Source organism: Sinohyriopsis cumingii, chromosome 18, assembly GCF_028554795.1.
Source record: "Sinohyriopsis cumingii isolate HCF-2022 chromosome 18, ASM2855479v2, whole genome shotgun sequence".
NCBI classification, from domain to species: Eukaryota; Metazoa; Mollusca; class Bivalvia; order Unionida; family Unionidae; genus Sinohyriopsis; species Sinohyriopsis cumingii.
Window position 1 is genome coordinate 83,743,980 of NC_142978.1, and position 20,299 is coordinate 83,764,278.

Below are 20,299 nucleotides of genomic sequence, written 5' to 3' on the forward strand. Positions count from 1 at the left end.
CCAACTGAGTATTATTGCAGAGATGCTAGGAGTATTTTATCTAAAGGAGAGCTCTCCCTTTTTAACACCTTAACAAGGAGGGAGTTAAGAAAAAGGGTGGGGGCAGAATTGACATAGTTCATTATTTATCTAACACATAAATATCAGTCTCACTTTCTTCCTGCTTCTCTTTGTTTGGTCTCTATTGAAATTATAAACTTCCCCCTCTAGTCGTATAAGCTATAATATGTTGACATTTTCTGAGCTTAATCTGTTTCTTATCTGTGTATGAATATTGTTCATTCCTGAGAAACCCCTTTCACAGTCAGCCCTATGAATGGAGCATATGCATAATTAGCTTTGACAGCTTCATCAAATTGTGAAACTTCTTTAAAATCGTTGTGTTTTTTTTAGACTTTTCCACAGTTCACTGGTATTGTCTAGTGGATATCTGTGCTCCAAAATGGATATGATCTGGTGACTCGTAAGAATATTGTCCTAAAATTCAAAAGCCAGTTTCTAGCATAAAAGGTTTTTTCCCCATGATTTCTGTAAATATTGCACAACATATCTCCCATCTAGTTCTTGTATTGTAGCCATGTGCAATGTATCAGTCAATGTAACAGGATTTGACCTGAATGGATGCTTAGATTAAATGACAACACATTACAATTTGATGAAAGATGGAAGTTTATGAAATAAATAAAATAAAATAATAATTTTAATAAAAATATGTGTCCTTTACAAATACAGTGTGATTCTTTTTCAGCTCAAAACACACAACTCATTTAATTACTTTACACAAACATTCACAAATGGGAAAACAATAATGTGATTCACATATTCTCATGTCTTGAAGGTAATATTCATCTAATCTCATGTAATGAAAGTAAGTTTCATATAATCTCATGCAATGAAATCAAGATTCATATAATCTCATGTAATGAAGGTAACTCAATTGTACTTAATTGAAATGCACCATATGTTCCATGTACTCAATAAACAATTGAAACAAACATGATCAGTCGTAATCAACATAACAGTTGTACCAAACATTTGACTCGTGACTCATAGTCATTTTTACAGTCCTTTTATTTATAACCATGTATTACTCATATAAATGCTTGTATAAACTTACAAACTTACAAACAAAACATTTTGACCTGGTTCATATGTCCATTGTCAAATCACACAATTCTCCTGAATTGTTGGGTTGGCCCACACTTGCATTGGCCACACACACCCTTCATGGATCCACCATGCACACAAGTTTACAAATCAGCACTTCTGTCCTTGTATGGCCTTAATGGTCACACCTGCTTCCATCTCCATCCAGACATACAGACAGTCCAACCGACAGCCTGATACACCCGAACACACACAAACAGCTAAAATAAAACCAAACTGGTCATAATAACAGGTACAGAATTAAAATCTATAGACACAGGCTACTAAATTAAATTCTTAATAGCAACTTGTAACAATTCAAAAGTTCACAATGTTTCAAATCCACATAGTGGTAAAGGCAACATATTACACTAAGACATCAAAAATGTAACACTTACCCCTATGGCTGTAGAACAAAATGGAGATTGTACACTACTTGACAAGATCCCAAAAGACCAATGTGTCAGTTAGAAAAGAAACTTGCCTTAAATTTACAGGAGAATGAGCAAGGGTAAAATACCCGTGCATACCATGCTTTTTGTGTCTCTTGCCGCAAGTGATCTGCAACAAGATACATGCTACTTCAGTCACTTAACTAAAAACAAACAATTATCCACCCTCATTAGCGTTTTATGCATGTACAACAAAAAATTGTCAAATTGTTCTAAAACGAAACCAAATTATTTTTTGCCATATTCTGTGATGGTCAAGATTTCGGAACCTTCATTTATCTTAACATCTGACATTGTTTTAGAATTATTTTGGTAAGAAACTCCACTTCTTTCTTTGCTTTCTTCATTCTGCCATTCACTTTGCACATTCATGTCAGCATGGCCTCAAAGTTGAAAAGAATGAGTAATTTTCCTCCAGCCATTGACTGTAATCTAACCTTTCAGAAATGGACCAAAGTTGATGAATAATTCACAGATGTGAGGAAAGGGCAACAATTCCCTCTAATGCATGCATTTTTCCATTATAAATAATTAGTGTGATTTTCAAGCATTTTTTTGTATTTACCTACATCTTCATGCTTTGGAATGGACTTAGGTATTTTGGTCCAGTAAGTATCCATACTTTTAATTTTTTTTAAAAATCATATTTATTCAGTTTACTTTTACAGTTAAACAAAAGTTTTATACAACACAGCAACAGGAAAGTTGGGTGGGCATTTTGCTTACCGGTAGTACATGCAGTATTTACTCATAAAATTTTATGCAAACTTTAATCAAATGTCTAAATTTATTATAAAGTTGTTACATATTGCTTATATTTTCAGGATCCCCACCAGAAGGCCCCAGAGTTTGATGTTCCTAACACACCATACAAATTGAGAGTTAAAGATATCATGGCTGAAAGAGAGGTAATGTATTATTAATTTAAATTGAAAAATATTTGCAAGAAGAATTGTGCATTTTAAGACTGTTCAGAGCCATCACATTATAAACCAAATTCTGGCTGAATTACTGTCAATCTTTTCTGTTAATTTCAAAGATTGGTTTTGCAGTTTCACAGCTTTTAATCTTTAACTTCTCAGTTTAAACCAGCTACTTATGAAAGATAATAAAGTTTATATAAAATATAGGGGAAAAGTCCAGATGAAACTTATAAATTTAATTGATATATACTTTTTACCAAAGGAAAGTTCATTATATCAGTAGTAAAAAATACAGACAAAATGATGAAATATTGCCAAGGGGAGATTAAGGCTAATCTGTGAACTGTGATCTGATCTCCATTCAACTATCTGTAGGGGAAGTACCATACAGACTTGTTTGTAAATCCTTATTTGTTTAACTGAAAAGTCAGTTATTATAGAATAGCAGTCAACGCTTTAGTGTAACATACTAAAAATTAGATGAATCTATAGTTTGCAGTATGTGCAAATTAGTATTGATTTTAAAAATTTGTTTTCATGTCACTATTCTCATCCACAAATGCATAGATGGTGTGCAGTATATTTATCCTTTTATTTTGTTAATTACATTACTGTATTTGCCGGCATATCAGACAATACTTTTTTACCAGAAAATCTTATATTTGTCTTATACTCCAAATCAACTTATAAATGGATTATGTCATCTAAATCACTTTATCATATTTTTCGTATGGAAAATAATTCTCCAAGAGTATGAAAAATAATGTGAAAAAAATATTTCATTTTCGGAAAGAGTTCGTGTAGGATCCCACAGTGAGTACTTAAACAATTACATGATCATGAGTATTGAAATTAACATAGATCAGACGTAATTGCGCTAAAGCAGCATGCACCAGTAATGTACGTTATTTGTAATATATATTGTTTAAATTTAATTACATATATGTGCGTTAGAATTTACAAGTTAGAAGATGAATAACCATCACAAAGACATATTCCATTAATTTTCTTCTTGCACCTAATGATCAAATAATCTGTATACCCCATTGAGAGAGACAGACAGAGATGTATTCACGATTGTAAATCTGTATTGTTCACTTACCTGATGACTGATTTTACTTGTGTACAAGTACAGTAACATATTCCATCATCAATTAATTCCACGAGTTAAGCAATTCCTTCTAAATTTTTGTTTCCACTTCCATTATTAAAAGAATCACATGGCTTTCTAGTGGTATTTACATGCTGATTAAATATGCTATGGCTGTATTCAGTCATACCAAGATAACACCTGTTTGAGGTCAAGATTCTGCAGACCAGATCAGATTAGTGAGGCTACCAATAGGGAAATGAGGCTACCCATGGGTATTATGAATACTGTACTATATAATTAAAGGATATGCCAGTGGTTACCATTGTAAATTTCTCAGCCTTTGATATTTTTTAACTTGCCGACTGAACTCACAGCAATTTAAAGTACATTTAGCATGAGCAAAGATCAAAAATAACTGCCGTCTAAGTACAGGAAGAGTGCATGCACTTTAAACAAAATTTTAATTGTTGGGAATGGAGAGGTTGTGATGCTTGCAAAGAAAAGTAGACAGCATGCAAAATGGTCATTCTTGGGATTTAACCTAATGGAGATTATATGGATATAACTATTGTGAATATTTAAACCCTGAATGAATATGGTATGTATTTTCATAGTTTACATTTACTGTCTCATTTATTAATGTTTTCTCTCTTTGACAAAAGCTTTGTCAGCACGGAGGCAATAAGTAAAAAAAAAAGAATAAAAATATACACGAAGAGCTAAACACTCTCTCTTTCATATATCAGACCATATTTGATTTTGATAGTGAGATGCATAAAGAAAAATGTGTTGTAATACATATGCGTCCTTCTTTCAGTATCTCTCTTCCCCCCACCCCACCCACCCCAGAAAATGCATTTTAGTATTAATGATGCAATTTCCCTATTGCTGGTTGTCTGAAATAGTATAAAGTGATACTTTTAATATTTATGAAACCGGAAGTTATTATAATTTAATTCCACACAGCATTGCCAGTTTTATCCTATCTGTAATTCAATCAATTTTTGGGTCAGGGTCATTATATGTAGCTAAAAGTACATAATATGTTTAAAATACTTCTTGTGAAACAAATTAGGTACTTTTAGTTACATTTAATGATCCTGACTGGAAATGTTACTGAGTTGCAGGTAGGAAAAAATTTGTGATGCTGTGTGGAATGAAGTGAAAAACACAATCTGAAGTGTTGATCTGGCCTCGTCTTATACTCAGCATTGACTTATGTAAGGATGAAGGATGGAAAATTTATCAAATTTGCTGATTCAACTTATACTCCACATCGATTTATAGACCGGCAAGTACGGTACTTGTATGTAGACTTCAATAGATCTTAATAATCAGAAATGTGAAATATTACTCACTGCAAATGAAAGTTTCCATCACTGATGTTACCATGGGTGTGTACTAGTAGGTATATTGCTTCTGTTTTGATACAAGTCCAACAAAAACATATTTGTATTATATTTTATGTTTGCTGTAAACACTGTTTGCATTTGATGCAATAAAAGGTTTAACTTGTTTTATATTTTCCACTTTCATAAACCAGATCATTTTTCCTTAGTGACATTTCCTGAGTTTTTTGCCAGTGAATGTAAGACTCAGTGCTTTCCCTATCAGCTGGGAGCCAGGTGATTTATGTGGCTTTTGAACTTTACACCCAGCTATTTTGGAAAAAAGAACCTCTGTCTCCATTGGGGGTGGTCCCTTAAACCTCCACCTACTGTAGCAGCTCACCCTCACATTTCAAAACTAATGGAAAGCCCTGCAGACTTTAAGCCCTAGCTTGTAAAGTAATACCTGCCTTGTTTAAATAGTTGGCAACTGTTTTGATTGAACTGCAGATTTGAAACATGTTCAGTGACCCAGTCACAAATGATAATCCACTACGCTCATTTTTCACCCATGACTGTGATGAGATTTCCTCATGAGTACTCAAACAAAAATACATTATCAACAACACAATGTACACCACTGCCTTGATAACTCGTGCCCTGATAACTTGCAAACCTGATTATAACATGGGGTCAGACGTGGATCCCATTTTTAAAACCAGAAAATACCCCCAAAAATGTATCTCTATTAGTTAAACTTGAAGAAAATTCTGATCTAACTTGGTAACATAAACTTTGATATATCGCTTTTTTATCATCGAAAACGGTAGATAGGACCTGGAAATTTTAGTCAACATTGTGAATAACTTTAAAAAGAATTCATAAAATTTGTTACATTTCTTTCCAAACAACATTATTGGTACACCATAATTGATGATATTCCATAAAATTTTGATCAGTGAAAATGTCATGCCTAGTGGAGGCAGTACCTTAATAAATAAATACCAATTAAATATTATTTTTTTTATCAATTGAAATTTGTGTTCTAGTTCTAACTTTTATTTCCTTTTAAGTGTAATCATTATTAATGCAATGTGTCCTCTTGTAATTAAGCGTAAAATGTAACAATCTTCTGTAACACGTTTCTCTGAGAACTTAATTAAATGCTGACCATGTTTTGATATCAGACTAGCAGAAACATTTGTTGTATTGTTGCAATAAATAAAAAGCTGGCCTCCTTTTCTATTATCACTCTTAATTACGTCTTTTGAATCAAATAAAGAATGTGGAATAAACAAAAATGTTAAAAGGCATACAAATCCTACATGCTTAAGAACCAATGGCCCTAGTCATATTTCTTGTAACTCATTTCAGTTGATCAATCGAACACTGTTATAAATGTTATTGTGTACTTAATCTTATTAAACTAAATTAACCTACTCAATCATAACTGTGATTAAAGATAGCAAGGCAACCAAGCGAAATGTGTTCTTTGTAAAATAAAGAGCTTTGCTTCAAAGATACGGACCATTATGGGGAAAATGAGTTTCAGAGAATTCCTGAATTCGAATGTAGAGATATCCTCAAGGATGATAAGAAGTTTCACTGTTACTTGCAATGAAATCGTGGCATCAATATTTTACTAATTGAACAATTCAAAAATTGTGTTTCAACATAGACGATTGTCTATCAAAATGATGTGATTATTTATTAAAAAGGAATCTTGTTTGGTAAAACAATTAGTCTGGTTCCATGCTTCAAAGACTCCTTGTTTTGCAACATACTATTAACCAGACAAAAAATCTGTGATGTAATACATGAATGTTTTCGCATACCGTGTTGGTTGTTGAAACCAGTTGGATTCATGTTATTGATCTTTCAGATGTCGGATGTTTTAAAACTAAGTGTAATTTATACAGAATAATGAACAACTTCATCAAAAAAAGCACTTTATTGACAATTAATCTCTGCACGATCTGACAGTCATTAAACAGCCCATTCCCCCAACCACCCCGCGGTTCTCTGGATGTCTAGCGGATTTTTTTGGAGGACCCTCGGTAACTCGTGCCCTCGCTTGTAGTGCGGTCTATGTTTTTGGACCTCAATGTCCGCACGAGTTATCGAGGGAGAGGTGTAGTAATCTCCTACACATCAATGAAAGTGCCATTTTATCACTCAATAGGTGACTGTGTTTGGAAGAGAAACTTTGATTTGCTCATTCAGACCGCATGAAAGGTTGTGTTACATCACAACAGCAGTTGGTTAAGTAGGTATGTGATGTTCAATAGGAAATCAGTCCATACAGCTGCCACCAGATGTAGCCACTGTTACCCAAAATAGAAAAGCATCAAAATGACTCTAAAAAATACTTTGACTGAACTGACAAAATTTGACAGGAAGCATCTTTGCATGGAAGTCTTTCAGGTTTGTATAAATGATACTAGTCAAATATGGACACCATTACTAGAATTAGAAAAACGTTTAAAAGACATCTTGTGAAAGACCATTCAGCCAAATTGGACCAATTTTGCTGAAAGCATCCTGCATAAATGGCAGAAGACAACATTAGGGGAGTTCAGTTTTGTGCAGATTATCGTTGTTTGCCATCATATGTGGACACCATTATTAATACTAGAAAATACAAACAACTTTTCTCAAAAAATGTCAAACAAAATTGGACTAGATTTGATGGAAAGAAGCCTGATATGAAGAACTGTCAAGTTTGTAAACTGGATTCACCATCAAATATAACCACAGTCACTTAATTTAGAAAATAGAAACTTTAAAGAACTTTTTCTTAAAATAGCTCAAGAGAATAAGACCAAATTTGAAAGAAAGTTCAAGTCATATATACAAATGATGCCAACCTACTATCAAATATGGCTACCATTACTACAACTATAACAACATAAAGAATGAAGATACAAGAAATTGAGAAGCCATGAAACATTTGTTTTCATAAGCTATGCAGTCAACAAAATTGGATGTAATTTCTACAGAAAACATCCTTCTGACACAGATTTCTGGGCCAAATATTAATGCATTTGGCTGTACAAGCCATGTGAGGGATCTCAGGCCCCATTTGGGCTTCGTGTCAAGTGTATTCTTTATTAAAGTTTCTTTAAGATAGTTTCTTACAGTATCCAAATTAAGAATCAAGTGTCTGCAAAGAAATCCTGTAAATTACATGATGATTGTTGGTCACGCTTAGGATTAAGTAATGATACCAGTGTAAAATTGCATAATAACATGCAGTCTCTCTTATACAGTTGCAGATGGGATGAACAATAAAGGAGTGTTGCTGGTAAAAGAGGTTAAATATTCAATCAAGTTTTGAAACAGTCACTTTTTCAAAGTGTCCCTTAAAGTGGTTGAATAATACAAGTTAATTATTTGAAAATTTTGTTTTATGGGTTCTTGAAAAAGTGGTTGTTTCAGTAAGGTAATTGCTCAGTACAGCTGACCTTTGAGACAAGAATGACTATATGGGAAAAATCACCAGAAGTGAGAAAGCAGAAACTGGCTGGATACAAGAGGTGGCTGTTTATAAGAGTTCTTTGCTGAACTTTGCATTCATTGTAATGAGCTGCATTGGCCCAGTGACCAGAAAGGTGCAGCTTTGATTCCCACTGTTATGTTAGCTTAGGTTTCGTTACCATGGTGTGTCCTTGGGCTAGGCACTTTACTTAACATGACATGATATAACCTTCATAGTGTTGCTGTACCATAAAACACTGAACCAATGCATTAAATGTAGTATTTCTTTTTTTTTTTTCTTTGTTATGTTAGTTCTAGTTTTGTTTTCTTTTGTGTTTCACTTACAGTTGCAAAAAAAAACCATGGTTTGCATACCTTTTGATATAATTATGTTTGAATTATCAAATGTTAAAGACATATATTGATAGAAAACAGTTTCATATATATGTGTCATTTATTTTTGCATTCCAGCAAACAGTAAAGGACTTTGCTACACGCAGTTCCCAGATTCTGCAGGAAGCTCTGAAGTGGGCACCCAGCACTACACGGTCCCATCTGATAGAATATCTGCTCAAATTTGAAAATGCTTCTGAAGGTCTCTTCCAGCACAGCGGTCTAGCACTAGCTACAGAAAGCGTCCTCAACTATGCTGGCTACTCGAAAACAGCTGCTGTGCTAGGAGTAAGTTATTCTGTCAAGCTCTAATTTACCAATTTTGATTGTGATCTTTTAATGTCAAGCAAAGAGTAACCTATTTTTGGCCTTTCCTGTAAGATAAAAAATGGAATCCAGACCTGTCTCCACAATAATAAGCGTGTTTGTGAATTATCCAGCCCACTAAAATAAATTAATGCTTGGAGAGTATGTGCATAGCATTTAGTGCATGTTGATTATGTTGACATAAAACATACAGGCATATGCATACAAATTACTCTTTGGCAAATTTCCTTTCTGTATTTATGTCTGCAGTGTAAACATGTATATGTTGAAATAAAACATAAGGTATGCATATAAACTGCTTTTTGGCAAATTTGTGTTCAGTATTTGTGTCTGCCATGTATACTACATGTGTATGTTGACATTAAGCATGCAAACATAAACTGCTCTGTGGCACATTTGTGTTCAGTATTTGTGTCTGCTGTGTATAGTACATGTGTATGTTGACATTAAGCATGCAAACATAAACTGCTCTGTGGCCCATTTGTGCTCAGTATTTATGTCTGCAGTATATACTACATAATAAAAATATTATGTATGTTGACATTAAACATACAAGCATACACATACAGACTAGTCTTTGGCATATTTGTGTTCTTTATTTATGGCTACCTTTGTATACTACACATTTTGCTGTGTTTTCTTTGAATAATATCTATAGAGCCTCCAGCCCTTTATTGATTGCACCTGTACAGGTAACCAGGCATAACCTTACAGTTTACCATGGTTACAATTTTGCTACATCACCAACATGGCTATCTTACTGAATGCAGTATAACTCATCCAAAATATTTTCTCTTTCAAATGTTTTCAGAAGTATATGATACAAAGTACTTTTCACACTTGTCACAAAATTGAATTTACAGGTTTAGTTTACTTTAGGTATGTTATATGATTTATTTCATAGTTGTCAAATTTTTCAATAGTCTTACATATATACTATAATTTAAAGAGTTATTTCAAAGTGGCCATCTCAAAAATCTTCTAATAGTTCCTTCTTCTATGTGGATGGTTATATCGTCATGGGGTTTTCACTTAAGACTACTTATAATGACTTGTTGGTCCTAAATGAAAGAGCAGTTTATATGTATATGCCTGTATGTTTTATGTCAGTAAATGCTTATATAACACTCCATATCAATGACTACATGTTGTATATTGTGACATGTTACCCTAAATAGGTTAACTGTGAATGAGTACAAGAATTAGACTGCATGTCTTTGATGTCAGGCCTCCAGCAAAGTTAATTATTGATGCATGGACTGTGAAATGCTGCCTGTCACTGGAAGGTTACTCAAAGATTGTAACTTTATTACTAGTAAAAAATTGTTTATAGGGGTGGAAAATGATAATAGCTTCTTAAGAATGAGATTTAAAAAAATAAAATTAATAAACAATATTATTCTGTGGTTTTTATCAACACATTTTAGCACCTCTTTTTTGATATCATACGAAAGATTTTTTTTCTTTTCTGTATTTGTTGTAATGGGATAGTGGATAGGTAGATAGAATAGTTGTGTGATTAGGTTATGTAATGGTATGTCAGCACATAACTGGCTATACAGTACCAATTAAAAGTTTAAGTTTTACATTTTAAAAAGATTACAAGTTAAGATGTAAATGAATTCTGTCTTTGTTTCACTGGTAAAATTACATGTTTTCAAGGTATGTACCTCATCTGAATACAGGTGCTCCATCCATTGTACTCTCCATAGTTACATTCCTTGCAGAGCATCACTTTAGACACTTTCCAAGGGGAGACCACTCCATTCCATCTTCTCTTATGAAGTAGATATTTTAACATTTTATTACAAAGAGAAACCAAAAGACATGGTTAACTTCTTTATTTTTTGTGCTTGGGGTGCCAGTTTTACGAGTTAGTTGATCTTCTGCTAATGTATTTTTGATCAGGCAAGAATAATCAAAGAAATGCATTTTACTCTAAATTTGTTTTCCAGAGTTCCACCCTGGATCGAAGACCCACTTGTGTTACAACTGACAGCTCTAACTTCACAGCCAATCTTAGTATGAGAAGTCGATTCATGGGAGAGGTAAAGACTCTCTATCACCCTCTCAAATAAAAATGGTTAAATGTGCATATCCTATCTTCATGTATGTACACAAGTACCTGCTATATAATATTGTACAGATTCAGCTCCATCAGCTCAATCTTTTAAGAAGATTATATTAATTTTAGTTACATCCATGCATCTGGAGTACAAGATGAAGGAATTTACAAGATTAAAGATATAAAACATGTGACATGCAGCTTTGCTGCAAGTGTATGTAGTTTTTAATTTTTTATGTAAAACAGAAATAAATAACTGACATTAATAGGTCCTGAGTGAAAAGTGATCTGTTTTTAATTTGTTACTGAATTAATTTACCAAATTAACTCAAAGGTCAGGATCATATTTCAGCCTGTATATTACATACCTGTTTCATTTAACTTCCTTGATCTGGTGTTAGATGCATCTGTTCAATCTGTATTTCTATATCACACACGCTGATTTCCTGATGTAGATATTTTTTAGACAGTGAGTCAAGATTTTATTAGTCCCAGTTTGTTTTGAATTTCATTTTAAACAGTAAATCTGAAAATATTAAGAAAGCATAAAGAAGGTTTATGTAATAAATGCAAAACCACATTTGTGTATAACTCTTCTATATTCTTTGATAAATATTTATTATTTAAATCTATTGTAATAACAGCAACAGTAAGATATTTTATTATCAGTAGCTTATACATGTTCTACCATCTGTTATGAAAGAGTGATGACTCCATCTGTTTTAAAGCAGAAGAAAAAATGTACTATGCAGCTTCCGTTATAAATAAATGTATGTGTCATTTTCTTGAATGCTGAATGAACTTACTGTAGGTAGAGAAAGATTGTCAAATTGCTACAGAACTTTTATTGTTTTCCAGATTTCAGGAATGCGCTCAATCTGCAAAGATGAAATTTTAATTGAAATCTTATGTAACAAACTGGACGATGCATGTAAACAAACAGGTACAGAAAGCTTTTCACTTTATACTGGGTATCATCTTGTCAAATTTAAACATTTCTATTAACAAAAAAGGTCTTTGTTATCACACCTACAGTAGTAGATAATATACTTACTTTTGAAGGTTTTGGCTTTGGTAGCAGAGTTGGCATTGTCAACCATTTTAAAATTTGTTTTGAAGTTTTGTCTCAATTTTTCAGAGTCATGTTACATAAACATACATGTGACTGACTGTTACAAAATTTGATCAGATTTCACTTCATATTAGGAGAAAATTTCATTGACCAAATTTTTTTTATTTACAAGTCAAAAGGAGCAAATTTTACACCCATTTCCACATTAAATTTATTGTCAAACCCATTCTGGCATAACCAGGACATAGCAATCACTTGGGCATCTGTTTGCCAGCCGTATACACTGGACAACAAATTTTTACAAAAGTCACGTTACTGAAATAAAATTAGTCAATTCTTATCAATTTTTATGTGCTGAACACGAATATGACAGTCAAATTGCAAAATTGGCTCTAGTTTTTTTGTAATCTGCAAGAAATTAATGTTTACATAACGAAATGCATTCCAATAGTAAAAGGTCAACTGTAATAGCCTACCTATAAAAAATCAAGTCATTGACTACATCTTAGATTTCTTCGCCTGTCTCTTGTACAGCTGTTCGGGAGCATCTCTGAGGAGTGTCCAGCAGTAGTCAGCCAGCATTGTAGTGGACCATTTTCCCTGGTATCTTTGTTCCATTGTTGCGATATCTTGATGAAAACGTTCGCCGTGTTCATCACTAACAATACCACAGTTGCTAGGAAAGAAATCCAAATGGGAATGAAGGAAGTGAATCTTTAGAGACATATTGCAGCCAAGTTTCTTATACTTCATCAACATGTCTTCTACTAGTTCCTTATAGTTTTCTGCCCTAACATTTCCGAGGAAGTTTGTAGAAACTAGGCGAAAAGCATTCCATGCTTGTTTCACGTCACCTTCCAGCAAGTTGTTGAACCGGTCATCTTTGAAAAGCTCTCGAATCTGAGGACCCACAAAAACTCCCTCTTTAATCTTTGCTTCGCTGAGTCGAGGGAATTTTTCATGCAGGTATCGGAATGCTGGCAAAGTCCGGTCAATGGCTTTCACGAAGTTCTTCATCAAACCTAGTTTGATGTGAAGGGGTGGTAGCAAGATTTTCTGAGCCTCAACCAGAGCTGGGTGTTGGATATTCTTCTCTCCAATGGCTACATTCTGCCTGTGAGTCCATTCCTTCCTCATGTAGTGCATTTCCCTTGCTCGGCTATCCCACTCGCATAAGAAACACATGTATTTTGTCTATCCTTGCTGCAGTCCCATTAAAAGGGCAACTACCTTCAAATCACCACAGAGGTGCCAGCTGTACTTGTTATACTCAATGGAATTCAGTAGCTGCCTTAAGTTATCGTATGTCTCTTTCATGTGGACAGCATACGCTACTGGAATAGATGGAAGAATGTTTCCATTGTGCAAAAGCACAGCCTTGAGACTCAGTTTCGAAGAGTCCACAAATAGTCTCCATTCTTGTGGGTCATGAGTGATTTTTAAAGCATTCATGAGGCCCTCAATATCGGAACAGAATATCAGATTACTTTCCTTTCTGAAGAAAGGCTCCAATTGCTGGTGGCGCTTTCGATATGCAGTAATTGTGACATCTTCTTCTAGAAGATTCCATTGTTGGAGTCTTGATCCTAGCAATTCTGCCTTGTTCTTTGATAAGTCCAAATCACGAATCAGGTCATTTAGTTCTTCCTGTGTTATTCTGTGTGGGGTTGATGATGCACCACAGTGAAAATCTGGATCACTGCATGCTGATGGACCAGGAGAAGAACAGGTCGACTCACCTTTGTCTTCGTCAGATGAATCAAGAGAATATTCTGCTGGAGGTTCTGGAATAGGAAGTCCCTCACCATGTGGAACTGGTCTCAATGCAGACGGAATGTTTGGGTAGACTATTCTCGACTTCTCTCGCTTCGTTATTCCGCCGGAAAGAGGAGGAACCAAGCAGAAGTAACAGTCATTTAGGTGGTTGCTTGGCTCTCTCCACACCATTGGGACTGCAAACGGCATTGATGACCTTTTGCAATTCAACCACTGTGAAAGCTGTGTTGTACATGTAGCACAGCATATATGCGGAGCCCAAGGCTTGTCTTGGTCACCAACCTTGCATCCGAAGTAAAGATGATATGCCTTCTTCACTTGAGAATTGATACTTTTCTTCTGGTTGGCAAATGTCACTTCCCCACAAATATAGCAAAAATTGTCCGCGGTATTAACACACTTTCGAGGCATTACTGTTCTTTATTGTACGTAAATGGATAAAATAATAAGTTTTATGTAACAGTAGCTTGAACTGTCTCGCACAACGTCTAAAATATTTTAAATGCTGAACCTATCTGATTGGGCTTTATATAGTACACTGCTTACGTCAGCTTCAGCAGCCGCCTGGCATTAGTATAATAGGCCTACACATGTATAGTACACTGCTGACGTCAACTTACTTCAGCAGCCGCATGGCATTAGTATTGCATTGCATCAGAAAATGATGCAATCAACTGTGGATGATGTGAGCATGATGGTATTATGCAATGTTACATCATTATTCCGGATGTTGCTGCAGTCCTACTGGAGAAATTTACACAGTGAAACATAGAAAATGAGGTATATGAATATCTTCAAAACGAGAGCCAATACAAATTTTTCACAGTTATATTCGTGTTCGGCACACCAAAATACTACAGATTAGGGCCTTTTCAAGTCAGTAATGATTTCACTGTTGACCAGTGATATCCATCCATCCATTTGTCTTCATTTGTCCTTCCACAACCCCGAATAATGGTCAGTGTTAAAGAATTTTAGATTATGCTCAATGTTACTGATTTTTACTTTCTAGCTAAATAAAAGGAGAGATAGACAAATGTGGTTCTCATATTTAAAAATGATTAGGTATCACACAGACAGAATAGTTCATCATTAAAGAGCATGTGAACGAGTACATTCAAAAGCATACAAACAAGTACATAACTAAAGAACATACAAACAGACGAGTACATAATTAAAATACATACAGGCAAGTGCGTATTCAAGAGCATAAAAACAGACAGATCCATAATTCAGTGGCATACAAACAGACAAGTACATAATTCAAGAGCATATGAACAGACAAATAACATAATTCTAGAGCATACAGACAAGTATATAATTCAAGAGTTTTACATATAAGTACATTATTCAAGAGCATGCAAACAGACACATAATTCAAGAGCATACAAACAAATGCATACTGTATATACTCACATATAAGCCTGTTCACGTATAAACCAACCCCCAAACTGAACAGGTATAAACACTAAAAAGTGCATGACAAACGTATAAGCTGACCTACAACTCTGAGACATCTCAAGATGCACAAGGTAAGTTCTAAATGCATTTATTTAGGCAAATATATGTTTTAAAAAATTACATGATTACTTATCTCAAGGTTGGTGTGCATGATTATTAAAAAGAAATGGTATAAACGTGTTTGGAAAGTAATTTATTTAATTTTATGTCTTCTTATTGTTTCTGCCTAATTTAGATTTGTGTATAATTTGATTGAACGATGACAAGAATTTAGCATTTGCGAGTTGCTGTAACACTACCTCTCCCTTTTGACTCGATGTTGTTTGTTTATGCATTATTGCATTTGACATTTGATATCAGTGCACCAGTAATTAGGTTTTTGCTTTGCTTTGAAATTGTAAATACCTAACTCATTAAAATGTAATCCCAGTATAACAACACAATGAACAAACAATAGGGTTCGATATTAATACTGTTAAAGCTGAGTTGGAGTTTGCTTTGATGTAAGCGACCTTACGCCATACCATAACTTTCACACTGGGAATTAAAAAAAAATCCCGATTTTTGGGGTCGCTCCACACCTACCTCCCAATTTCATATCTTCCGATTTTTGCAGAGAACTCCTGATTATTATATTTTGTCTTCGATTTTCATTTCTTCTAAACAAGAAAAGTCCTACATGTTCTGTTGTATCATCTGTGAATTATTGTTGTGCCGAAATAATTACTTTACTATAAAGAATTAACTTCTTCACTAAATAGAATGTTAAGTTTAAACATTATTCATGTAAATTATTGGGGTTTTTTACCTTTCAAATAATAAAAAATAAAAAAATAAATAAACCAGAACAAAAAAGTAAAACACAACAATTAAATCGTCCACAATTAAGTTCAGTCCCAAGAATGATCACTATGAATGCTGCAACTCCATCTGCTATAGTGCCATTCCCACAAAAGAAACTTACACAAGTGAACATCTGGCATTTTTATACCATATATACCAATGATAATTACCATCGTTAAATTTAAAGAAGGAATGAAAATACATGCCACAAGGCAAATATGTCCTCAAAAAACTAATTCAGAATACATGTTTTATAATAAACAATACTAAATGCTTTACGAGTTTGACAATAAGGGAATATGGTCGGATATACAAAGAGGGGAAAATAGTTGCCCCATGTACGGTACCCTGAGGCTGGCTGTTTTGGTACCTTTAGTTCAACAAAATTGGGAATCCTTTATTTGCCAATAAATTGCTGGTGCTTGCTTAACACACAATAGTGTAGAATGTGGTTTCTTTGAATTACGGCAGAGGGCCAATCGTTTTCACAAAATAGTTGCATGGATAAGGATTAACTTTTAATTAGTTGTGCTGGCTTTCTTGCTTGTTTATTTAAGACTAATCTTTAGCTATTGTGCAGTTTGACCACAGCTGACCAGAATATGAAAATAGGGCATGTCCTGGGGGAAAATAGGGCACGTCACAGGAAGAAACGGCAAGTCTTTTTGCGAATTTGACACATATTGGACCAGGAAGATCAATCAATATTTAGTGAAAAAACCTCCCGAATTTAGGTCCCAATCTTTATTTTTTATATTCAGTCTCCCTACTTGGCTTTTGAAAAGTTCATAGGTATGCCTTACACTCCGTTTTTAGAAAACTATGGTAATCAAGCTAATATTATAGAACAAAAGGCAATTACACATCAATGTACTTATATAGTTACAGGTCAAAATTCCCTCTTATCACAAGCCAATTTCAGGGTTTTAATGATTAACTGGCCTGTGTTTCTGTCGCAAAACAAAAGAAATTTGCCAACTATCAACATAGGAGATGCCAAAACATCAAGCTTTCCATTTTGTGGAAAGTTATGATGTTTGTTCAGCTAAAACACAAAACTAAAATTGATTGATGTTGATCTTAGTTGAACTATATGAGAATTTTAGCCTTTATTATTACCACTCTTCATGAATATGTAAATTATGATGGTTATGTGCCTTGTACAATTAAAGGTGTGTACCTTTTTAAAAATATTACCTCAATTTGTAGGCTCACTTATCTCATTGAAAATGAGTAACTTGTGAGCGCATGATTCAATGTAAACAAAGCAGCTATTAAGGACTAGCTGAAATGTTATCTGGAAGAATGCAATTTGGTCAAAACAATGAATAAAGCAAAATCTGCATCTAATATGTTTGGGAATAAGTAAGGATTTAAGTGATGCTATGCACACTTTGCACTGTGTAAGTACTGTACATTATAGTTCAGCATGGTCTTCCTGGTAAACTCGACCATCCTGTGAATTATGAAGTCTGTATTTACCCTTATTTAACTTTGTGTTGGAGAAATTAGAAAATATGCACATGCAAAATAAAAACAAAATCAATCATAGTACTGTGCAACAGTTTAATAATTGTAGGGTTACTGAAAGTTACTCTTTTTTACATACCTATGTCTTAGGACACTGAAAAAATTATTGTTTCTTGTCCCAAGATTTACAGTCATTACAGTAGTCAACAAAAAGACCTAAAAACTGTCAAGTTCAGACATTGGCCTGCGGATAAGCCGACCCCCCACACACACTTCCAGGACTTTATTTTTTCCTAAATTATTTGGCTTATACGTGAGTATATACAGTAGTTTAAGGGCATAGAGACAAGTACATAATTCAAGAGCATACAAACAGACAAGTTTCGTAATTCAAGGGCATACAAACAGACAAGTACATAATTTAAGAACATACAAAAAGAGGATTACATAATTCAAGAGCATACAGACGGACACATATAATTCACGACTTCTGTTTTGATTCTGATGGTACACTTATGTATTTTATATTTGATTTGGGACTGAGTGATATCAACAATGGTCAGCCCAAACCTGATCAGGAAGTGTCTTCTTACATGGATCAGATAGACTATTTGGTTTAAGGCAATATCTGGTACAGTGATCAACTTGTTAAGTTTTGCACAAGATTGATTCCTGTATATCTCGTAATGCACTGCCAGATCTGGGTCTACAAAGTTTGTTAGGAGAAATCAGTAGAACAAGCAACATAGACCCTGATGTGCCTGCACATTATGTAATGGCTGATTAGGGTTTATGTTATTTAGAGTTGCACCCAACTTAAAAGTATATGTTACCTATTGGTTCTAACCAGCTTTAGAGCGGGAATTTCTAATAATTGGCCTATAACTCCATGTGCCACATCATCAGCCAATAGCTGTTAGGTTTTTCAGACCTTATTTGACACAGATAAGAAATCTCCATGAGCTTGACAAATGACAGTTCTTGTGTAACATATGGTTTCATCCCATTCTAACTCTCCTGGTCACTTTTGGAGTTCAGCCTTTGATGATGGATTTATAAAACGTTTTTGAAATGTCGGCTATGCATGTCAAATGGTTGGAGGTCAGATAAAACATTTATAACATTTCCAGACAAATGCATACTCATACAAGTTTTTTAAGTTAGTACTGTGTTGAACGTTTTCCATTTTTCTTCAGATTCTGAAGTGTGTAAGGAAGCAATGTTTCGGGTTTGTGCCTTGCTGATTGCCATGAAAGGTAAGTCTTTATGATTAACCAGGATTTGCTTATTATACCTTAGAAGTATGAAGGTTTTACACATTTTTCTTTAGTTTCTAGCTATAATGAATTGGTCATTATGATAATTTTCATGTTTTCCAAAGCATTCTTCCCATATGGGTGTATGTTTTGGATTCACTCTAGGTGTTTTGCAATAGTGGGTTTTGTTATAGCAGAATCTGAACCAGAACCAGAACAATTAATATAAGTAATACATTACCTATTGGTATTACATAGCTTATTATTCTGAGACAGAATTACCCTCATCTTTATAATAGGAATCCACCTCGATAGAGAGTTCTGGAACTTTCACAAGACTCTTCATCATTTGTATGCATCCATTACATTGCATGCAATATTATACACTCATGCTTCTTATATTCATTGTATTGTTTGGGGGTTTTCAAACATTGCAGGAAGTGTTCAGACAAATGGTGGGAAATTTCAGGCATAAGAAGGACGAATGGGATTCCCACACCTGCCTTTCATGCACAGGTTTCAGAAAGACGGGTGCTGCCTCTGGCCTGATGAGGTGTGAGAAACCAGCCTGGAAGCATGGTCAATCTGACCATCCCCAAGGGCCATCAGCCAAGTTCTTTAAAGTCATGCAATCCCAGTCCAAGAAACAATCCCATATTCAGCATCCTTACTTCTTGCCAGTCTGCCACTTGATGGGGTCCCTGGAGAGGCCAAGAAAAGAAGTGTCCAAGGACTCACCCCTTCTCCTGCATTATGTTCCTTTTCCATCTATCCCCATAGGTGCCCAGCTATCTTTTTGGAAATCTGGTCAGGCATAATGTAGGATAGATGGGTCCTTTTTAGCATAAAAGATGGATACTGGCTTCAGTTATAGAAAGATATTCATATGACAAGGACCCCCATGCATTTCTACTGGATGCATTTAAAGGAAGAGTTATAATCTCTTCTACAGAATTGTACAGTGGAAAAGTTATAATCTCTTCTACAGAATTGTACAGTGGAAAAGTTATAATCTCTTCTACAGAATTGTACAGTGGAAAAGTTATTAAATGACCACTCTCTGGAATTCCACTCCTGGATCTTCCTGTTTCCAAGAAAGGATGAAAGTTTGGGCAAATCATAGACATTTTCACATTTAACAGGAGGAACCTTTCAAGATGGAGTCAACACACCTTGATGCCCAATGACTGGACAGATTCCATCAACCTCCAGGATGC

At 34.5% G+C, this 20,299-nt stretch overlaps 1 protein-coding gene across 2 annotated transcripts in view; it reads left to right on the top strand.

Annotated features, from left to right (window-relative positions):
- The window catches only part of LOC149777183 (phosphatidylinositol 4-kinase alpha-like), a 209,270-nt gene that overhangs the window by 88,139 nt on the left and 100,832 nt on the right, over nt 1-20,299 (top strand). For both annotated transcript variants that reach the window (XM_089941887.1, XM_089941888.1), the window contains 5 exons: nt 2,423-2,506; nt 8,891-9,100; nt 11,095-11,187; nt 12,063-12,147; nt 19,023-19,082. In XM_089941887.1, the coding sequence (XP_089798013.1) occupies nt 2,423-2,506; nt 8,891-9,100; nt 11,095-11,187; nt 12,063-12,147; nt 19,023-19,082 (532 nt within the window). The remainder of the gene's footprint in view (nt 1-2,422; nt 2,507-8,890; nt 9,101-11,094; nt 11,188-12,062; nt 12,148-19,022; nt 19,083-20,299) is intronic.